Source organism: Pseudorca crassidens, chromosome 11 (assembly GCF_039906515.1).
Source record: "Pseudorca crassidens isolate mPseCra1 chromosome 11, mPseCra1.hap1, whole genome shotgun sequence".
Taxonomy (NCBI): domain Eukaryota; kingdom Metazoa; phylum Chordata; class Mammalia; order Artiodactyla; family Delphinidae; genus Pseudorca; species Pseudorca crassidens.
Window position 1 is genome coordinate 69,093,986 of NC_090306.1, and position 20,414 is coordinate 69,114,399.

The 20,414-nt window shown below is 32.4% G+C and overlaps 1 protein-coding gene across 19 annotated transcripts in view; it reads right to left on the minus strand.

The window, feature by feature from the left end:
• The window catches only part of PPFIA2 (PTPRF interacting protein alpha 2), a 476,082-nt gene that overhangs the window by 167,070 nt on the left and 288,598 nt on the right, over positions 1-20,414 (minus strand). For 17 of the 19 annotated variants that reach the window (XM_067697456.1, XM_067697448.1, XM_067697445.1 and 14 more), the window contains 2 exons: positions 16,128-16,292; positions 9,733-9,807 (listed from right to left, as the gene is read on the minus strand). In XM_067697456.1, coding sequence (XP_067553557.1) covers positions 9,733-9,807; positions 16,128-16,292 — 240 coding nt within the window. The remainder of the gene's footprint in view (positions 1-9,732; positions 9,808-16,127; positions 16,293-20,414) is intronic. The other 2 variants (XM_067697443.1, XM_067697452.1) reach the window with 1 other exon arrangement.

A 20,414-nucleotide genomic window follows, 5' to 3' on the forward strand; every position in this document is an offset into this window, starting at 1 on the left:
ATATGGCAGTTGAAATGCAGGTTAATTTAACTAATTGATTTAATGCGTGTCATTAATTAATCCCTATTTTATCTTTCTGTCAATATAGTGAAGCTATGATCCTTGAAGTAATCCACAGAAATACAACAAATATAAAGATGTCATGATGAATTTAAATAACTGGTAAAAGTTAAACTGTTGATTTGGAAACACAGTTTCCACATATAAAGAAAGTCTGCTATTAAGAGAAAGGCCAGGCAGCCTTGTGCCTACTGTTAAACACTCAAATTTGGAGTCTGATATCCTGGACTTGGATTGCTACTGACTAGTGATAACATGCAAAACAATTCACCTAGTTCTTTGAAGCCTCAGTTTCAAAATGCTAGTAATAATTACAATTCTCTCAGATGTTCATTGTGATGATTAACTGAAAAGTGTGTGTGTGTGTGTTGGGGGATATGTACAGTGCTTAGCCAGGCACACAATAGTCTCCCTCAAATTTGTAGATGCTATTATTTTTACAAGCTGCATAAAGGAGTGAATTGCAAAGTCATTTATAAAGTGCATGTGCTACAGAATCATCCTATGAATAATAAGGTTTTTGTTCCTTTAATAAAAGGAGATTTTGTTCTGAGTATAAAATAAAGTACTGTTATTTTATCAGCATGTTCGAATTGTCAACAGAAGAGAGTTTTCATCTACTTAACTAATAACTACCTGATATTCACCTTTTGAACGTAATAATAGCAATACAACTTTAGTACTTCAAGTTTACACAGTGTTTCCTTGTATATTATTTTATCTAAACATCATGACTTCTTTGAAAGATAGGCTAGTCCAAAATTTATTTATATTCCATTTCACAGATGAAAAAGCTGAGGTGCAGAGAGGTTAAATAAATTGCCAGGGATTATAGAATCAGTAGGTGATAGATATAGGAGTCAACTCAAACTGAAATCTTTTGACTTGAATTTATTATTCTTTTTTATTTTTACTTTGTACCTTGTATCTCACTAAATTTCAGTACTCTACTTACATTTTTAAAAAGATAAGTAATCTCTCAAATATTTAGCTTTAAAATTAATAAGACTACTCTAATAAACACATGTGTAAAATAATTGTGATGCTTATGATCAAAGTATTAATATCAAGCATGATCTTGCTATTAATAAAAAGAGAAAAAAACAGTTCATGATCTCCATGTGCAAAGATAAAACAACCAAGTCTGCCATCACAAGAAAAACAAACCTTATACTTTCGTTAAAGAAAAGATTCTAACCAAAACAGGAGAGTTTGAAAAGACTTACAAACAGACTTCAAAAGTCTCATAAACAACAGGAGACAATTTTAAACTATATTTTAAACAACTGCTTCATAGAGGTCTTGGAAATAGTAAAAACAGTGGAAGTAGCAAACAGCAATTTCTTTAGCTCTCTTTTCACTGTTGGGTTTTAACATACATTGTCATAAGATGTCTTGATTTCTTTCAATTTGGGAAAGATTCTTTGTACTGGAATAGTACAATTATCAACAGCAAAGAAGACATTTTTCTATTGATGATAATAATTTGGGTAATTTACAGTTTCTACACTTATTTTTATAATGCAGTATAGTAAAGAAACATCTAGAGGTATAATGAGGAACCTTAAGCCTTTGTAAATAACTATGGGTTTGACAATGTTGAAACTTCGAGTTTATCAATATAAAGCAAAAAAGGACATCATTCAACTATGATTAAACTCTTCCATTAAACAAAATCAATTAAGAACTATACAATTTTCTAACCCCAGATGATACAACTCCAACAGGAAGAGTAGGTTCCCAATAAGTGGCTTTATTGGAGACTCGTAACATTTTGGAGACTCCTAACTCATAACTTTATTGGAGACTCGTAACATTTGGCTTTATTGGAGACTGGTAAAGAATTTTTCATTGTCTTCAAGGGATGTAAGTTTGGAGCTGCAAGGATGCCCTTACCTTCTGCAAACACTGTTGTCATTTAAAAAAATACTATTTTTTGTTAAATTGAGCCATGGTGACTTGCTTCAATGTTAATAAAGCACAAAACTTATATTTGACTTTCTGTTAGAATGTTAATTCACAGTTGGTCATGGAATTTACTAATAATGAAAACAGTTTCATACAGTTACTAATGATGAAACTAAATTAATCAGCTGAATTAGGATGTGTGGTATACATAAACATGCAGGAAATTAGAAAGCTGTTGTAAGATTAATCATTTTTTAAAGGCAGTGAGAGACATAAAGTATTAAATCTGCTTTTATCTCATAGAACAGGAAAGAAACAGAATTAAGAGAACCAAAGAAATGAGTAACTGGCAAAGGGTCTATCAAGATAAATAATTATCAATTTTAGGGTTCTGAAATAATTTAACTTAATTTTTTCAGTGGTGTCTTTTTCTACATCTGGAATTTTCCACTGACAGATATGGCAGTTTTAATTTGAAGAAAAAAATTACTTGGTCATTTCATTAATTCTGCAAATAAGTGATTCTATAAATTTAGGTGAGTATTGCTATCAGCTCCCCCAAGGCAAATTTTTCTAATAATTACTGCTCAACAACTTTTCCACTTTCCGTATGTTTTTCTGGATCATCTTTATCAAATATCTTTCTAACTATTTAAATATAGAGCTGCTAATGGATTTCAGAAGCTTCCTGATTTTTACCCCTGTCAAGTTTAGGGAAACATTTTACCTCTGGACCAAAGTCATCTGAGACAACATTAGTTTCATATTTGTATCTCTTCCTTTCAAATTATGATGAATAACAGAACTTCATAGATTAGATAAGGAAATACCATGGTGAATCCATGTTGCTTCAGTTCATAAGTTCTGTGGAAACTGGCTTTATTTAATTTGCCAGGGTAATGTAATGAGAACTTCCTCTGGGTCTACCATCCCACCCTAAAATATCCTTGCTTAGTCTTATTGACTCTTTGCCATATTCTACATTGTCGTATTCTTAGTCTCCTTAAACTCATTAAAGTAACTGTTTCCACTTCCCTTAGCAGATAACCCATTTCCTTGGCAAGCCTCTCTGATAAAATTGCTATGTCTTCTTTCCTCTCCAAATCAAAATCTTCATTCATCTCTCTACTACACATTCTGTTCTCCTTCCTGCATTTTTCAGAGGAAGGAGTTCCGCTACTTGCCATTGATCTCCAAATCACGCTTATCCTCTTCCGTGTTGTCCATCAATAATCCCTTCTCCTTTGTCTCTTCTTCCTTTGCATTGGCTGTAAGCATTTTCAACAGGCCGTCTTTCAATATTGCCTAATTATTTAGCTTTTAGCCTCCTCTCTCCTTCATTGCCAAACTTCTCAAATGAGTATTCCTCACTGTCTCCCATTTTTAGACTTCTAATTGACTCAAATTCTTTTCATCACAGCTATTTTCCTTCCACTATAGTTTACTAAAACTGTCTTTGCAAACATTTTCAGTGACCTAATTGTAAATCTAATCACCTCATAGTAGACATATTCCTACATGCCTTCATGCAACATTTAATACTGTCGACCACATCCAATCCCTACACTTAAAACTCTTTCTCTCCCTCACTCTCTCTCTCTCTCTCTCTCCCTCTTTCTATCATTTCTTTGCTTCAGGGACTCTTGACTCACTTGAGTCTCACATAACATCTCTCGTTGCTCCTTCCCTGCCTTTTATTTGCTTTTGGGGGTAGGTTCCACCTTTGCTTGTATCTATTTACCTTTTCCATATTTCCATTCATTTCCATGGATTCAACAGAGTACTGGTTCTTAACTCAACTCAAAAGACTGTTGTGATGATTAAATGCATAATGTATTTAAAACAATGGCTGTATTCCGTGGTCCTATAAACCCCCAAAATGTGAATCTGCTGCCTCTAGCTCCCCTCACCATCTTGATCCAATATTCTTCTGAATATGAATGATACCTGGTTTGCCCATAAAGTTCTTTAATTTTTCCTTAGGAAATTAGACTTCAGGAATAAGGCTGGTTGTAGATGAGGTAACATGAAATGCTAATTTCCTTAAGAAAATTCAAATTGAAAGTTGGTAAATTCAGTGGTTGGAATAAAAAAAAAACAAAGAATGAAAGCAACATAAAAATATAGTTCAGTCTACAATTAAATGTGCCAGTTCTTTTTTATATATAATACAATCATGCAGAAAAGATTTTAAAATATGTACAGCTGTGTATTCACTGAAAATTAGTCTGTCAATTGAATATTTACTGTAGCTTCTGAATAATTCATTTTGTCTGGTTTAATTAAATAATTAAAAAAGCATATGGGCTTCTGCTAAAGGAGAACACATTGTTAGAAGGTAATCTATTTTTTCCTCTTTATTTCCTTTTACTGTACATTTTTTGTAGTTTTCTAATTTTAAGCAGTAACAAAAATATTCTGCAAGAAATAAAGACTTGATTGTATTTTCTCTGTCTAAATAATCTGGACTCACTTTTTAGGACAATAGCCTGGAAAACGTATTCAGTGTTAACAATACAATCTGCCCTTGCAGGGCTATTCAAAGAGGCATAAAATGACAGCAAATTTTCATTATGTATATATATTTATTTACAATATTGTTTTGATTCTTTCATTTATATCTATATTTCCCACTACTAAAAGAACATAAGAAATGCCAGACTGTTCAAGTTCAAGTTCTCTGTGCAAGTTCTGTATTTTGCAACACTAGCCCTTTCTTTCAAGAAACAGTAGTGATTTTTACAAATCTGAACTATAAACACAGTACCTTGATTAGGATATATATTTTTTCACCTTTAAATTTTATACACTGGTCTGCAAACTTAAAAATCTGGTTATATTTCTTCCCTTTTAAAAACGCTTCACTGACCCATCATTGTCTACAGGACGAAGCCCAGGCTCTAGGCATCCCTAACTCAGATTTGCCTTTCTCTGCAGCCTCATCCCCATCTCTACCACTGCCTGCTTCCCTTTTCTTCCTCCACCTCCAGCTAACAAGCTCTTTGTAGTCACCCTTCAAATTCTAGGTAAATTTTTTGCTCTAGGAAGATTTAAAAAATTTTTTCCAGCTTTATTGAGATATAATTGACAAATAATATGTGTAAGTTTAAAGTATACAATGTGAATATTTGATATATGTATATATTATGAAATGATTACCACTATAAGGTTAACTAACATACCTATTACCTCACATAGTTACCATTAGTTTTTTTTTAATTTAATTTAATTTTTTTATACAGCAGGTTCTTATTAGTTATCTATTTTATACATATTAGTGTATATATGTCAATCCCAATCTCCCAATTCATCCCCATCCCCATGGTTACTATTTGTGTGTGTGTGTGGTGAGAACATTCATGACCTACTGTCTTAGTAAATTTCAAGTATACTATACAGTGTTGTTAACTATAGTGCACATACTGTACATCAGATCCCCTAATTTTATTCATTTTATAACAGAAAGTTTATATTCTTTGACAAACATCTCCCCATTTCCCCCACACCCCAGCCTCTGGCAACCAATCTACTCTGTTTCTTTGTGTTTGACATTTTTAGAATCTGTATATAAATAAGATCATACAGTATTTGTCTTTCTTTGTCTAACTTATTTCACTTAGTCTAATGCCCTCAAAGTTCATCCTCATCCATGTTCTTGCAAATTGCAGGAATTTTCTAGGAAGATTTTTGTAACACCATCTGCTTTTCCTCATTCATGCCCATACAATTAATTACTCTCCTTTGTAATACTACTAAAGCTTGTACTTTCATTTTCACTTTAGTCTTATTGTATTGTAATTACTTTTTATTGTGATAAAAGGTATATAATAAAAAATTTACCATTTTAACCATTTTAAGTGTACAGCTAAGAGGCAATAAGTACGTTCACATTGTTATGCAACCATCACTGCCATTCAACTTCAGAAATTTTCACATCTTCCCAAACTGAAATTCTGTATCCTTTAAATAATAACTCCTTATTATAGTTACTTTTTACCATGTTTATCTTCCATAACAGACTTGAGAGAATTGTTGCTTTATTAATATCTTAGTTTATCAATATATTTATACCCAGTACTTAATGCAATGACTGGCAAACAGAAAATGCTCAATAAATGTCTGTTTAATTGATGCATCATTATCAAAATCACATATCAGATGACTATGTCAGCTAGCCATATCAGATTGTCAACTTTCCAGCTCTACTCCACCCAAACCCACAGTTCACAAAAAGAAAAAAAAAAAGAACATACTTTCAGTGGATTTCACTTTACCAAAACCAAAACCAAAACCAAAACCAAAAAACAAAACACTACAAAACAAAAACAAAACTACACCTTCAGCGCTTTCTCATTTCATAAAGTATAAATTCCAAATTCTGAGCTTTGCATTCAGAGTTCTCTAGGATCTGCAACCTATCAACTCTCTACACTCCTATATCTTTTCATACCCTAATTCTTACCAATACAATATCATCCATTATCCCTAAAACAGGCAATTTTAGGTTTCCTTAATCATACTGTTTGCTCAGCTTGAAATGTTTCTCCACAGTTTTGAAGCCAAATCATTGTTTTCCTTCAAGGGTGAAGCCTTCTTTGATACTTTGGTTTAGAATGAATACCTTTCTCTCTGCTCTTTTGCACTTTGTTTGGGTCTCTATTTTATGTTAATTTAGTTCTGTACTAAATTACATCTTACTTATATGTTGGTCTCCATCACTGGAGTGCAAATTATATAAACATTTGCATAATGCTTTATTAATTATTTTATTTTTTTCTATTTCTTCCTGTCAGGAACTCACAGAATTTTCTGCACATAGTAGTTACTCGATAATTATATTTTGAAATAACAAACAACTTAATTTAATAATATGATCAGTGTATTGCTGTTTATTGAGCATGCCTCAGGTTGTTCAAACTATCTATTAAGGGGATAGCCAAGGAATAATGTGAAAACACCAGGTAGAATGAACTCTATACAATGCAATCTGACAAATATATATTGATCACAAGGTTTATATCACTGTACCGAGTGAAATAAGCACAAATGAGCAAGACATAGCCCTCTTTCTCAGGGAACTAGGCTTAGACAGGTATATAATTAACTCTAATACTTGTTGAACAGTCATAATAAATGCTGAAGCAATGAGATTAAGCAATTTAAACTAAGAAGCAATGACTGTTGGCAAGAAATCATAAAAGATTTCATTGAAAAGGTGATGTCTGAACTTGAGTTTAAATGGGAAAGTATGATTTCAGTGGGTGAATTGGGGTTGTGGAGACATTCCAAGAGAGACATTAGCATAAGTAAGATTTAGAGTCACGAAGAATGTTGGCTGCTTTCAAAAACAGTGAATACTATAACTTAACAAGAACTTAGATGACTCAGAGTAGTAGGGGTAATAGGAATTAAGGGTGATTTTTAGGTTAGGACCACTGAAGAGGTGCTCAATAGTATATTACAGGTCTAGTAGTAGATACCATTATATTTTAACATATATAAATATGTAAATTATATTATTATGTTAGTAGTATATTAATATGGCATATGTTACATTATATTACATGTCTGAAAATATTATGAAAAATAATCAATATGATTGGAGCTTTGCTTAGCTGTTTTAACCCTGAAGAATTATATAGCAGAAAACATACTGTAATATCCCAGTTGAGAATAATGAAGATCTGAACTACAGTAGTTTTAATGTATATAGAAAAAGCTGAGAGTAAATGGATGTAGGGTAGACTGTGGACATAGTTAAATGCATGGATTGGAATCACCTGAATACATAGAGCTAAGATAAATTCAAAGATAACCACATTTTCAAGTAGGAGAGAACAGTGGTACATTAAGAGAAATAACCTCTCTGGGCTCACTTGTAAAACAATAGTAGTACCTAACTTCCAGTATCATTTTGCTGATATATGTGCACTTAGACTAGAGCCAAGAGATTTAAAGCACTTGGTAAATATTAGCTATCGTTATTATTAATTTATCAATAGAATAATCTAATATGGAAAATGGCATCTGACTAAAATATCTTTATTATTTCATTTCTTTATAAGCATAATGAAAATTTATTAAAAAATCAAACACTACAGAAATATATAGTACATATTTGCAAATACCAAAGACAACTAATAATAACAGTTTGGTATTTATATCCAAAATTTATTTTTCCTAGTCCTATAATAATGTATTATTATTACTTGTAATTGTGCAAAATTGGGAGCATTCTCTGCAGCTTCTTCCTTTGTGTATAGTAGAACATTTTGGATCTTTTCAGAACAGAACATATAGTTATCTCATATTCTTTTTAAGAAGACTGATTATTTCACTGCATTAATGTACCATAGAGAACCTAAGGGGACACAAGGAAAAATTAAGTGGAGATCCAGGCCCATTAGCACATATGGTGCCTTTGTGTAAACTAGAAAAATTGGTCCCTATAAGTGGTTACAGTCCCTTTAGTGCATGTCTTCATTATCAAACCCTAAGCTGGTTTTTAATCCTTGATTAACCCCTGCTGAACACGTGTGTCAGAGAACAATTTATACAAACATTAGCAAAGCAAAGTCCTGTGGAGATGCCAAACCAATGTTTACAATCTTTTGTGGAGCTCAGAAAAGAGCATGGACTTTGAGCTATAGATTTGGTTTCTTTTTCACCAGAGTCATCATTGAAACCTTGGATGGATGAGAAATGGGTGAAGTCTTCATGGGAGAGATTATATAAAGAAAAGTGTTAAAGGGTGGTAACTCCAAAACCATCTGTGAGAATGGGAAATTCATTGCTGAAGTTTAAATTGTTGAACCTAGGACAAACAAAAGCCTATAGAAGCTCATTTAATTGGCCTAGCTTATTTTAAAAAACTAGGGAGTTTGTAACAACAAGATTTTTAGCATGGTTGAAAATGTGTATTTGTTTATGTGTGAAATGTAAATGTAAATATTACTTTGTTAAGAATCTCTTGGTAAGACTTATAATTAATGACACTGGCCTCCCACTTCCTTAATTATTTAAAAGTAGGAAGTTATTACTAAATAGTTTTAGTAACAATAATACCTCCATTTGCATTCCTGGAATAAACTCCTGAAAAAGGTAGCCTTGTAAATTATCTGAGAGAGGGAGAGAGAGACAGAGGCAGAGAGACAGAGAGAGAGAGATGGGGCTATTTTAGTGCCCTATATACATTTAATTTGAGATCTATTTATCTATCACCTATTAACCTATCTATATCTTATCTAATGACCCAAGTTCATTTGTAGACAAATAACCAAAGAAGTAAAATATTCTAAGGAAAAAACAACTCTTTAAATCCCATGGATGATTATAAAATACTTTCTTAGAGTTATGAATGAGAGCAAAAGAGTGGATTCAATGATGCCACTAAACATGGGAACAATGCTTCATTTGTAACATTTTCTAAATTTAACAGATATTTGACATGTTTTCCAGTTTTGGAGCTGTGTTTTACTTCTCAAAAGGCCCGGCGTTCTGACTGCAGTCTTTCTAAATCCCCACCTCACTAGCTCTCATATCACTAGCTCATGATAATTCTCCTTTCATCTCTTAGTGACAGATCTGAATCACCAGAAATCAGAAAGCATGACTCTGGCAACTAGTTTTAACAGGTCTTGTTCAGTGGCATATACCAAATGTAATTTATTTTTTGTGACAGTTTTAATAAAAGTGACGTGAAACACAAGGGATATAAGGTTAGCGATATTGCACCTCAAAAGAGGAGAAAGTTTGGTATGTTACCTCCTGATTAGCAGCAGCTAGTTCTTCTTCCAGTGCAGAGACTCTTTCTAAAGAAACCCTCAGTCGCTCCCTTACCTAGAAGAAAAACCAAAATATGTGCAGTAATGTACATCCCATACATATTAAACTGTGCTGAATCCATTAACATTATCAGAGACAGTCACATTTGAAAAAGTATTAAAGTATATATAGCCTTAAGTGCTCAGGAATACTATGACTACATTGTCACCTCATAGTATGACTGTATTAAGGGATTTTCTTGTAAGCAAGTCCTTCTAGTGTTTCGTGACAGAGTTTACAATGGGGTTGAAGAGCAACCCCTCTTGTTCTGAATTCTGATTCATAGTAAGTGGAGGCAAAGTTCAAAAGTTTATTATGAATTCATCTGAAAAACAGTCAATGATTAAGCATAAGATATAGGCAAAAAACTTTCTACTTCTTTAAAATAATAACTGTGTTTTCCTTTGACATTTAGTACAAAATAATTTGTCTAAAAGCAAAGGATTCTTAGAAGCTGAAAAATGTTGTCCATTGCTCATGAAATTAATTTTGTATTAGTTTGAGGTCTACATTGTTATTGAGGGATTGGAAAGTATATATCTACTCTGGAATTCCTAAATACTTTTCAGATACCAAAGGTTAAACCATTATATTTTATAGAACCAAAGACTGCACATTTAGTTTGAAAGTAATGATTTCCAAATGTTTCATACACAAATGAAACTCAGAGAAGTGTTTCTTTGATCCTTGCTTTCTTAGAACTTCTAAGATTGTTTTAGTTATTATATGTTCAGATCTATAGATATGCTCCATATTAAATTTGTCAAAAGTAGAAAAGTTCAGAGAAAGAAATTTGGTTAAACTAAAATAAATGACTACAGCAATTTAATTTTCCTTAAAAAAAAACACCAAAGTTTATAGCTTCAATTCAATATGGAATTCATGGTGAGTTTTAGATTATTTATGAATTAACATTGATTTACCATGGGAATATAACAGTGTGCATTTTAATTATAGAAATAAATTATTTAAATGAACATTCATTTTAGTAATTTATTAATGGTATATTTTAATTAATGGTCTTTTTCTTTTTTTAGCAAGATTTAACTGGGAATATAAGTTAAATACACAAAATATCTAAAAACCTAGATACATAGTAATTTTAAAGTTGAAGTTACAAAATTATTTTCTAGTTAGCAAACAAACAAAAAACAAGTGATATCCTATGAATCTAGAATCTAATTAGAAATTTTTAAAAATCTTAATTATTTTAGTAATGTATAATGATGACTGAAATATATTCAGGTGACTGGGTGCACTTAACTCCTGAAATACATCTTGAATAAGAAAGAATTAATGCCTGACTGGAATTTTAATATTAATTTTACTTAGGTTCAAATTCTCTGAAAATTAGTAATACATATATAAATGGACATTTCATATCAAAGATAATCACAGAGGATCCTTCATGATATTTAAGTATGCCAGATGGGCTGCCAGGTACCAGTGCTGTTAGACAAATATCCAATTGTTCATAAAAATGCATAAAACTAATGCTGATTCATAACTGAACAAGAGCTTCTTAGAAGGAAATCTTTAATGATTTGACTTGGGAAATACTTTTTTCATGAGTGCTTGGATAGATGCAAACAAAGCAAACATCCCAAAGGCATGAAAATGAGGAGGACTGCTGATATGTGGAATACAGATATCAACAAATATCTTAGTAGATGTCCTTGTTATTTAATAGGGATGATTGTAAAGTTTTATGTCCACTTCCTAAAATAGCAGGTATAAAATATGGGTATTCTGATAAAAATCTAAGAATCCTAGTTGATGAGAACAGCAATATGAAACAGTCTAAATATAAATTAATCTCAACGTATGCAACATAATCAGATCACATTTAGACTGCAATAAAGAGGTTAAGGCACTATATTTAAAGACATACTGATGCATTGGGATGTTCCTAAAAGAGTCATGCAAGCCACATAAGGAGCAGTTGAAACCAGGCTATACTGCGGGTTAAATGTCTTCCTTTCTTTGTTAAACTGAAAATCACAGAAACTGTTCCAAACTGTTTCAAATTTACCACAAGTTAAGCATGTATATTCTTATTATATTGAGCCTTCGAGCAGTAAAAATTATCAAGCTTTTCAAACAATATGAAAAATCACCCCTCAATACATTTATAACAGCATTTGCAACTTGAAATTATATTATATACAAAGTAATGAACCTAAAACTCTCTTCACAAGAAAATAAAAACAATTGCTGAATATATTTTGAATTCATGTTATAAATGTAAAAATTGATGTTACAAATATTAATACATTTATGATATGAATGCTTTATTCACATTTATATGAGAATGAAGTATTCTCTCTGTATTTATTTCTTGGGTAAGACTCAAATGAATGAAACATATTTGCTTCCTCTTGCACTAATCTCTGCTAAACTTGGTAAAGAAAAAACAAAGGGAGGATCCAAAGGAGTAACCTTTCTAGAGTATAAAGGAATCTAACGTTTTATCTTGTCTATATAACTGGAACTCCACTGGTAATAAGAAAAAATAGTATTTCTGACAAGGCTTGCAGCTTTTTGCACTGCTCTGAGCACAGCACTAGCAGAATGCCATAATATCCTTATTTTTCTTGTTGAATTTGGTGTTCTTTTGAAGTTATCTAGACAAGAAAAAACTATAGTTTTAATTTTTTCCTAAATATAAGTACACAGTTGATGGTCTTGGCTATATACTTTACTTTTTCTAGTTTTTTGCTACTTAATTACATTCAATTAATCTATTGTCCACATAGTCTTTAAGATATATTGATTGCTTATTTATAGAGCTATAGTATAACCTCCTAAATATATTTATGTACATCTAGAATTTTTGATTTCTAATTTCATCTGTTACACTTATTTTCTTCATAGTGGTATGAAAAAATAAAGAGAAAAAAATTTTCCTCAAAAAAAGATGTTTCAAGAGAAATGTTATCCCTGAGGATTAAAATAAGTCCCTAAGAATGACGAGTATGTTGCAGGATAAAGAAGGACTTGGGTGGAAAAGCATACATTTCAAATTTAAATTAAGGTATGGCAGGGGTTTATTTTGGAATTATCAATCCTGCAACAGAAAGCATCGTGAGGGAATCTTAGACCAGACATTTAAATCCAGTTTGGGCACTGTGATATTAGATCACAGGAATATATGTGGAGTATATGTAACATGTGTTTTGGTTACATTTCCCATGCATACCCAGTATATCTTTTTAAAAAATACTCAGTGATATCTGAGTGATTGAAAAACACATGTATACTTCTCATTTCCTCCAGCCCACAGAATTGATAAACATGTTGGAGACTTATGTCAAAATCACTGCTGGTCTTAGATAATTGTGTAAATTCTACCCTACAACTCAGTGGATATGTAAATAAGGACATCAATAATGAAGACTGCCAGTCATTGTAACTGTCCACAGCTATGCTCAATCTTTTGTATTTTATTTATCTCTTCCTGTGTTCTAAACCTTCTGTGGTAAAGTTGGTAGTTTCTTGCCCTCGATATGATTAATTGCATCTTCTTCTGATATTCCACATATGTTTTATATATATATATATATATATATATTTTTTTTTTTTTTTTTTTTTTTTGCGGTACGCGGACCTCTCACTGTTGTGGCCTCTCCCGTTGCGGAGCACAGGCTCCGGACGCGCAGGCTCAGCGGCCATGGCTCACGGGCCCAGCCACTCCGCAGCATATGGGATCCTCCCGGAACGGGGCACGAACCCGCGTCCCCTGCATCGGCAGGCGGACTCTCAACCACTGCGCCACCAGGGAAGCCCTCCACATATGTTTTAACATAATATCCATAGCACTTAAAATAGAATATTGTAATTACTTGTTCATATGTCTGTCTCCTTACCTCTCCTGATCTACACAAGAAGCTGTGAGCTATTCTTAGGGGAATTGTTTATGAAGGTGCTTAGGCACATATTAACCCCTTAAGAACTAAATGAATGTTAATTTAAATAAGCATGTGAATCAACTGTGATACCAATATCTTCACTTAGTTTGAAATTTTTGTCAAATGCTGAAATTTATCATTAACAATAACATTCATTAACATTTACTGAGCATTTGCCATATGCTAAGTACTGGCTAGGAGCTTTGCATGTCAGACAATGCTATTAGGTAGGTATTATTATTCTCTTCATTCAAAAGAAGAGAAAACAGACTAAGAGAAATTAAGGTACTTGTCCAAGTCTGTCTAACTCCAAAGCCCAAGATCATAATATTTTTCCTTCAGGCTGTTAGGTATTACTTAGTCGATAATCAGTTCTGTTGCCCCGAACTCACCAATGTCCAGGGCACATTTGGTGAGTTACTAAACCCTATTACAATTCCTAGGGTCACAGTATGAAATACTTCATTTAGTCATGCTAAGTTCACTGAACATCTATATACTAAATTACTTTTAGATCCTAAATTGTACTACAACCATTTTCTTCTTAAATGTACTCACACTCATTACGTTATTTGTCCTAAATGCTGTTTATTGCCTTCTATTCATTTTTTCATAAAAGCATCCCTCACCTAAGTGATGTGGGAGCACATCTAGGGAACATCTCAAATCACTCATTCTCAAGTCCCTCATTCAAGTCACTCAAAACTGTTACGTTTTCTCTGAGCAGGCCATGTTCTTTTCAAAGCTCTGGGTTAGTTCACATATTGATCATATTGCTTACAGTATGTTTACTTGTCTGCTTAAAAAATCCTTACACAGTCTAATACCCAGACCAAATTTCACCCCCTCTGTGAAGACATTCTTGACTTTCTCATCACTTCTTCAGGAAAAATTAGTCACAACTTTTCCTGAGACTCCATATCACATCGTATATATCTCTTCTTACCACTCCCTCTTATTGACATGTGAACTCCAGAACTATGAACTCCTCATTTGTAAAGAAAATATCTTATTTATCTTTGTGTGCTAAATATATGCCAAGGAGTCTGACGCATAATAGATATTCTATAAATGTAAAGTCTTGCAAATTCTTAATAATGCAGTTTTGTAATAAGAAATATAATATGAAAGTAAACATTAAATATATTAAATTATTATTTGACATTTGATATTAGTTGATATTATATTCATCAGGGATTTTTATATAATATCCATTTCTGTTTTACTCAAAATTATTCATAAACTAGTTGCCTCTCATACTAAAATTAAAAATAAGATACAATTTCTTCTTAATAATCTAGAAGACAGAATTATAGATATGCTATGCACACACTCCACATAAATCCCCTGCTCTAAGAACATCTGAAAGACTGATGATAAAAATATATATGTATATAAATATTAAATAGAGCAAAAAGTGTCTGTATGCTCAAAACCTATATATAACTGAGTAATAATCCTTAGTTTGGATTTTAATGCTCAGAACTTGTCAGATACTTTACAATGAAGTGCCCCAATTCCCACTGTACAAAATCCTAAAGCCTCATTAATTTAAAAAAATTCATTCTTTGAAATTTTACAGAATTGAAATGATGTCATAAGCCTTACTAATATCCAAAGAATATTATCATCATATTGGCTTATTAATGTCCATAGAGCTTATTTGAGTAACAGCTGAGAAACTTACAGTTACTTTAAAAAAGACCTAAAGCAGATTTTTCTACTAATACCTTATGCTGTTACCCGCAGAAACTCTTAAAAATGTGTGTTCAGAACTAAGATATTAGAAACCCCCAAAATAAAATTGTATGATTCTAATATGAATCTCTAAAGGTTAAAGTATTTCCAATTTACACTTCAAGATATGTTTTATTGTCAGTTAATAGTCTCCTATGTTGGCATCTATAGCCACGCACTTCAGAGGGGGTAGGGAGGATAGAGACTGTGGGGTGGGGAGAGAATGAGAGAGAGAGAGGGAGAAACAGAAAGGTTAAATGACAATATTAAATTTCAAATGGCCATCTGGACTAGGACTCTCATGTGCCGTAATAGAAGTCTTGATAAACCATAGATTCAGATGTATTAAAAAAAGAAAATGGTTATGAATAATATAATGAATGATGAATAATGAATAATGAATGAATAATGAATAATACCAGTATACATGTAATAGTCAGGGTGCGTTTTTTTTTTTTTAGTGATTTTTCCTGTAGTTCAGACGTGTTCCTCTGAACTGACTGACTTCAGCAGCCAGTAAGAGTCATGGATGAAGACAAGGAGCTTGATGCTGATGACAAAAGCACAGTTAAGCCTGAAATCTTCTGTCAATACTATACCTTTTTTTCCAGTAGTTTTAAAAAAAAAAAATTCAGCTTTATTGAAGTATAATTGACATAAAATTGTAACAATCCTTTCACAATACTATACCTTTTCATCCAAGGCCTTGTGGTGCTCAAATAAAGATTTCAGCGCCTTGAGAACCTCAACTTCGCTGGACACTCCCGAGGGGGACTGGGCTTGTCGCTTCACCACCGTCATTCTTAGTGACCTTTCATGTCGTGACACAAGGCACTCCAAATGCTCCAGTAACAGCTATTGGGTTTAACAGAAAATGTAATTATCTTATGGATACAAGTCACTAATACATACAGATGATTTCCATTTTAGATTTCAGATTTATATAGTATCTAATGATAACCTCAGATTATACTACAGATAGCATCAATGAAGCACAAATCTGAGTTCATAAACCAGGGTTCATAAAGTATATTAAAAGTAAATTGCATTTCTATCAAGTAACAATTTACTGAATTTAAAATATAATGTGAATTATATGCATTCTTTTAGAAGATTTAACAATTTCAGTTTAAATTGAGGAGAACTAGAACACACCATAATATGTTCCAATAGGATAATGACTGAAGAACATTGAACAAAGCATGATGATTTTGTTAGAGAATAGAACTGAAAGTCAAAATTAATTTCACTTATATCTGATCATTTAAATTTTTTAAATTGAAGGAAATGAGTATAATCACCATGTTGCTTTAAATGTGATTATAGTTATAATCATAGGTTGTTATAGCAATTATAGTGGTAACACTAATGATTTTATTCACAATTAAATTCTTAGATTACATAATAGAAAAATATATGCAGCCAACTGGAATATAGTAACTGAGACCAGCAATAGTCATTTTGAGAAAAGAGGTTAAAGGACATAATTTTTAAACTGTCTACTCTGGAACCTACATTCACCAGTCAGTGTCTGGTACCATGATAGAGACTAGGGGAAAGTCCAGTGAACAATGTTTCATTCTGGTTCCAGACTCTATGCTCTAACTCTTCCCAGATAAATTTTGCTTTTAAATGTTCTGTGAATTGGAGTTTCACCTTCATTTTATTTTATAAGTCAGTTCTGCAACTAAAAGCAAAGATATATGAAAAGAAAATAAAAAACTGTTATCAGTTATTAAAATTTTACTAGTGAAGAATAATATATGACTAGTAAGGAGGAGAGATTTTCAGAAGGCTAGTGAAAAGCATAGGCTAACAAATGATGTCTAGGCAAAATAAGCAGGAGTTACTGAAACAATAAAGTAAAAAGCAGATATAAGATACTGAGGTGGAAAGAAGTAAAGAAAAACTATTTTCTTTCAAGATTTTTCCTAAAGCTTATACTGTAAAGAAAATTTTTGTTTTTAACAATGCTACTGTTAATTTCAGTGTCACATATTAGTATCACATTTCTTAGTTCTTTATGGGTTAATTTTGCTATATTCACTGTCACTAATTATGGTTCAATGTGTCAGAAAATTTTGCCTGTTATTAACAGAAAAAACCCCAGACATATCTGAGATCTTAAAGGTATATAGATCAGTCGGCCAGAGTCATATGTAAGCATCAAAGTAATATTAAAAGTTCTTCAATATGAAGATGATACAATTAATATTTTCAAAGAGCTTTTCTTTTATTTACCAATCTCTGATTATATTCATGGTATTCTACTCTCTTGATTTCTATAGATACATGTGTGCATTGGTTAAATCCAAGCTGTTTCACATAGGTTATAGAGATTTGCCTATTTCTCCAACTTTATCTGCTGTTAGTCTTTCTCTGGCAAACTCTGCTCTAACCATGCCAGCCTACTTTCAGTTCCTCAGTCTTCCAAGCCTTTGCACATGCTGTACCCTCTGCCTGAAATACTGTCCTTTGGCTCCTTAGTTGGTCAGCTCTTTCTCACCTTTAAGTCTCAGTTTAAATATCACCCTCTCAATAAAGCATTTGCCCACTACTCTAGGTAAAGCATTTGTAGGTCTCTCTCTTCCAAGTCTTCATAACTCTCTATTTCATTCTCTTGCTTCATTTCTTCATATAATGTGTGTAATTTCTTAAAAATAGTTTTACTAAATTTCATTCTATTTCCTCATTGAAATATAAGTTCCATGAGGATAGGCACCATGTCTGTCTTGATCTTTTCTGTATTTGAGTATTGGCTCAGTTCCTGGCATTTATGCATATGTAAAAATATTTATTGAATGAATAGAAAAAAATGATAAATTAGGTAAATTTCCCAGTGTACATTCTGGCCTATATCAAAGCTAAATCTGCAGCCATGGTTAATTGGCATTATTTCCTAAAAGCTTAAGCTAATTAACACAGTTTATATATATATATATATATATATATATGTATGTATGTTTTAGGTAGATGATATACTTACAAAGAAATAAGACATAATACAAGAAAACTGGTTTCTCTGTAAATTAGAGATGTCTTCATCTATACAGTAATTTAATAACTATTTGAGCTTCTAATATTGCATGGGAGTAGGTAGGATACAAAATTGTATAAGATATAATCTGTACCCTCTAGGCAAGAAACACAATATGAGTATTATATTGAAGCTATAAAGAACATCTGTTATTGGAGATTATCTAAATCTTTCAATCACACTCTTTACATTTGGCAAATTTCTCACAATGTTAATCCCACCTTCTCAACATAGAGTGCAAAAAACTACAATTCTCAGTGTTTGGTGCCACAGAGGTTCTATTAATTACACACATGCAAGAAATGAGTGGTATAAATAAGTTATAAGCCATATAAATAAGTTGGTGAAGGTATCTAGTTTGCTCAATGGGAGGTGGAATCATGATTTTGCACAGAAAAGGAGAAAAAATCTGTTTACCAGCTTTGCAGTGAAGTTCTAAAATTTTTTCCTGAAAGGTTAGGCTACAGATTGTTTTGGGTAAGAATTTCTTAATTACTGTTAAAAATCACTGTCGTCTACTTAAACTAGCTAGAGAGTGAATTCTGTTATATGCAAGTAAGAATGCTATGACAGTACATCAGGTCATACTGACTGCTACCTTTCATTGTAACAGTCATCTGCCATACCCTGGTCATTGTTCCTTGAATGTCTTAGCAACTAGATTATTGTCATTTTTCCAGTGTTACCCCGGTTGTAATTCTTGGTGATTTTTATAACTCATTTAAATATATGAGTGATAACTCATTTAAATATATGAGTGATAACTCATTTAAATATATGAGTTATAACTCATTTAAATATATGAGTTAAATATGCTGATTTCTCCAGCATATTGGCATCTAAATTTCTAGACTTTGTGTACTCCAATGGTCTCAATTTCCCCCCTATTTCAGTAACTCACAATTATGGTTTCATGATAGATTCTACTGTTATCAATAAATGCGACTAATTTCAGTTTTTATTATACAACTCACAAATCATTAGTTTAGTTCAGTTATTTAAATGCTCAAACTCTAAAAATACTTGCACCTTCAATCTCTTTATCGTAGGAATTTATTACTACTTCTCACCATACTCTTGCCTTTACTTTCTCTTACCCATCTTAAAATTTATAGTTCAGTCTTTAAAATCAATCTTTTCCATGTTCCTACAACTTCCAGAATCTAACCACTTGCCACTGCACCCACTTGCCACCTGGGCCCAATACCCATTATCTCCCACAAATTATTATAGTAGCTTCTTAACTGGTCCTCCTGCTTTCATCCTTCCATCAGGTTATTCTCAAAACACTATTTAAGTTAAAATGGAAGCCAGGTCATTCATACCTCTGCTCAAATCCTCACGGTCTTCTCATCTGGCTCAAGTAAAAGCCAAAGTCCTTAAAAGTACCAAAGGGATCTCAATTCTCTGAACTCATCTCCTATTCTTCTTGCTCACTCCAGTCTAGCTGATTTGGTTTCCTTGTAGCGTTGTTTTGTTTTGTTGTTTTAACATTATCAGACATCCATGCTATTACATCAGGGCCCTTGTCCTTGCTGTTTTTTTTCTGCCTAAAACACTCTCTTTCAGACATATGCATGCCCATCTCATTCCACTGTCTCTTTCGTGGTTTTTGTCAAATCTCACCTTTCAACAAGGCTTTCCCTAGTCACCCTCTGTACGAAATATCTCCTTTCCAGTTTGTTTTTCCCCCTTGGCATTTGTCTATATGTAATTCACTATTTACTTTATACACTTATCTTGTTTAAGTCTGTCTCCCAAAACATAATGTAAGGCCCATGAGGAAATGAAGTGTTTTTATTTACTTTTTTCCTATTTTGTCCATTGCTGTATCTCTCAGTGCCTAGAAGATTGGCATAGTAGATGCTTATAAATTTTTGGTTGAATGAATAAATGAACCCTGATTAAAACAGCAGTTTTTAACAGCTATGGCTATAAGT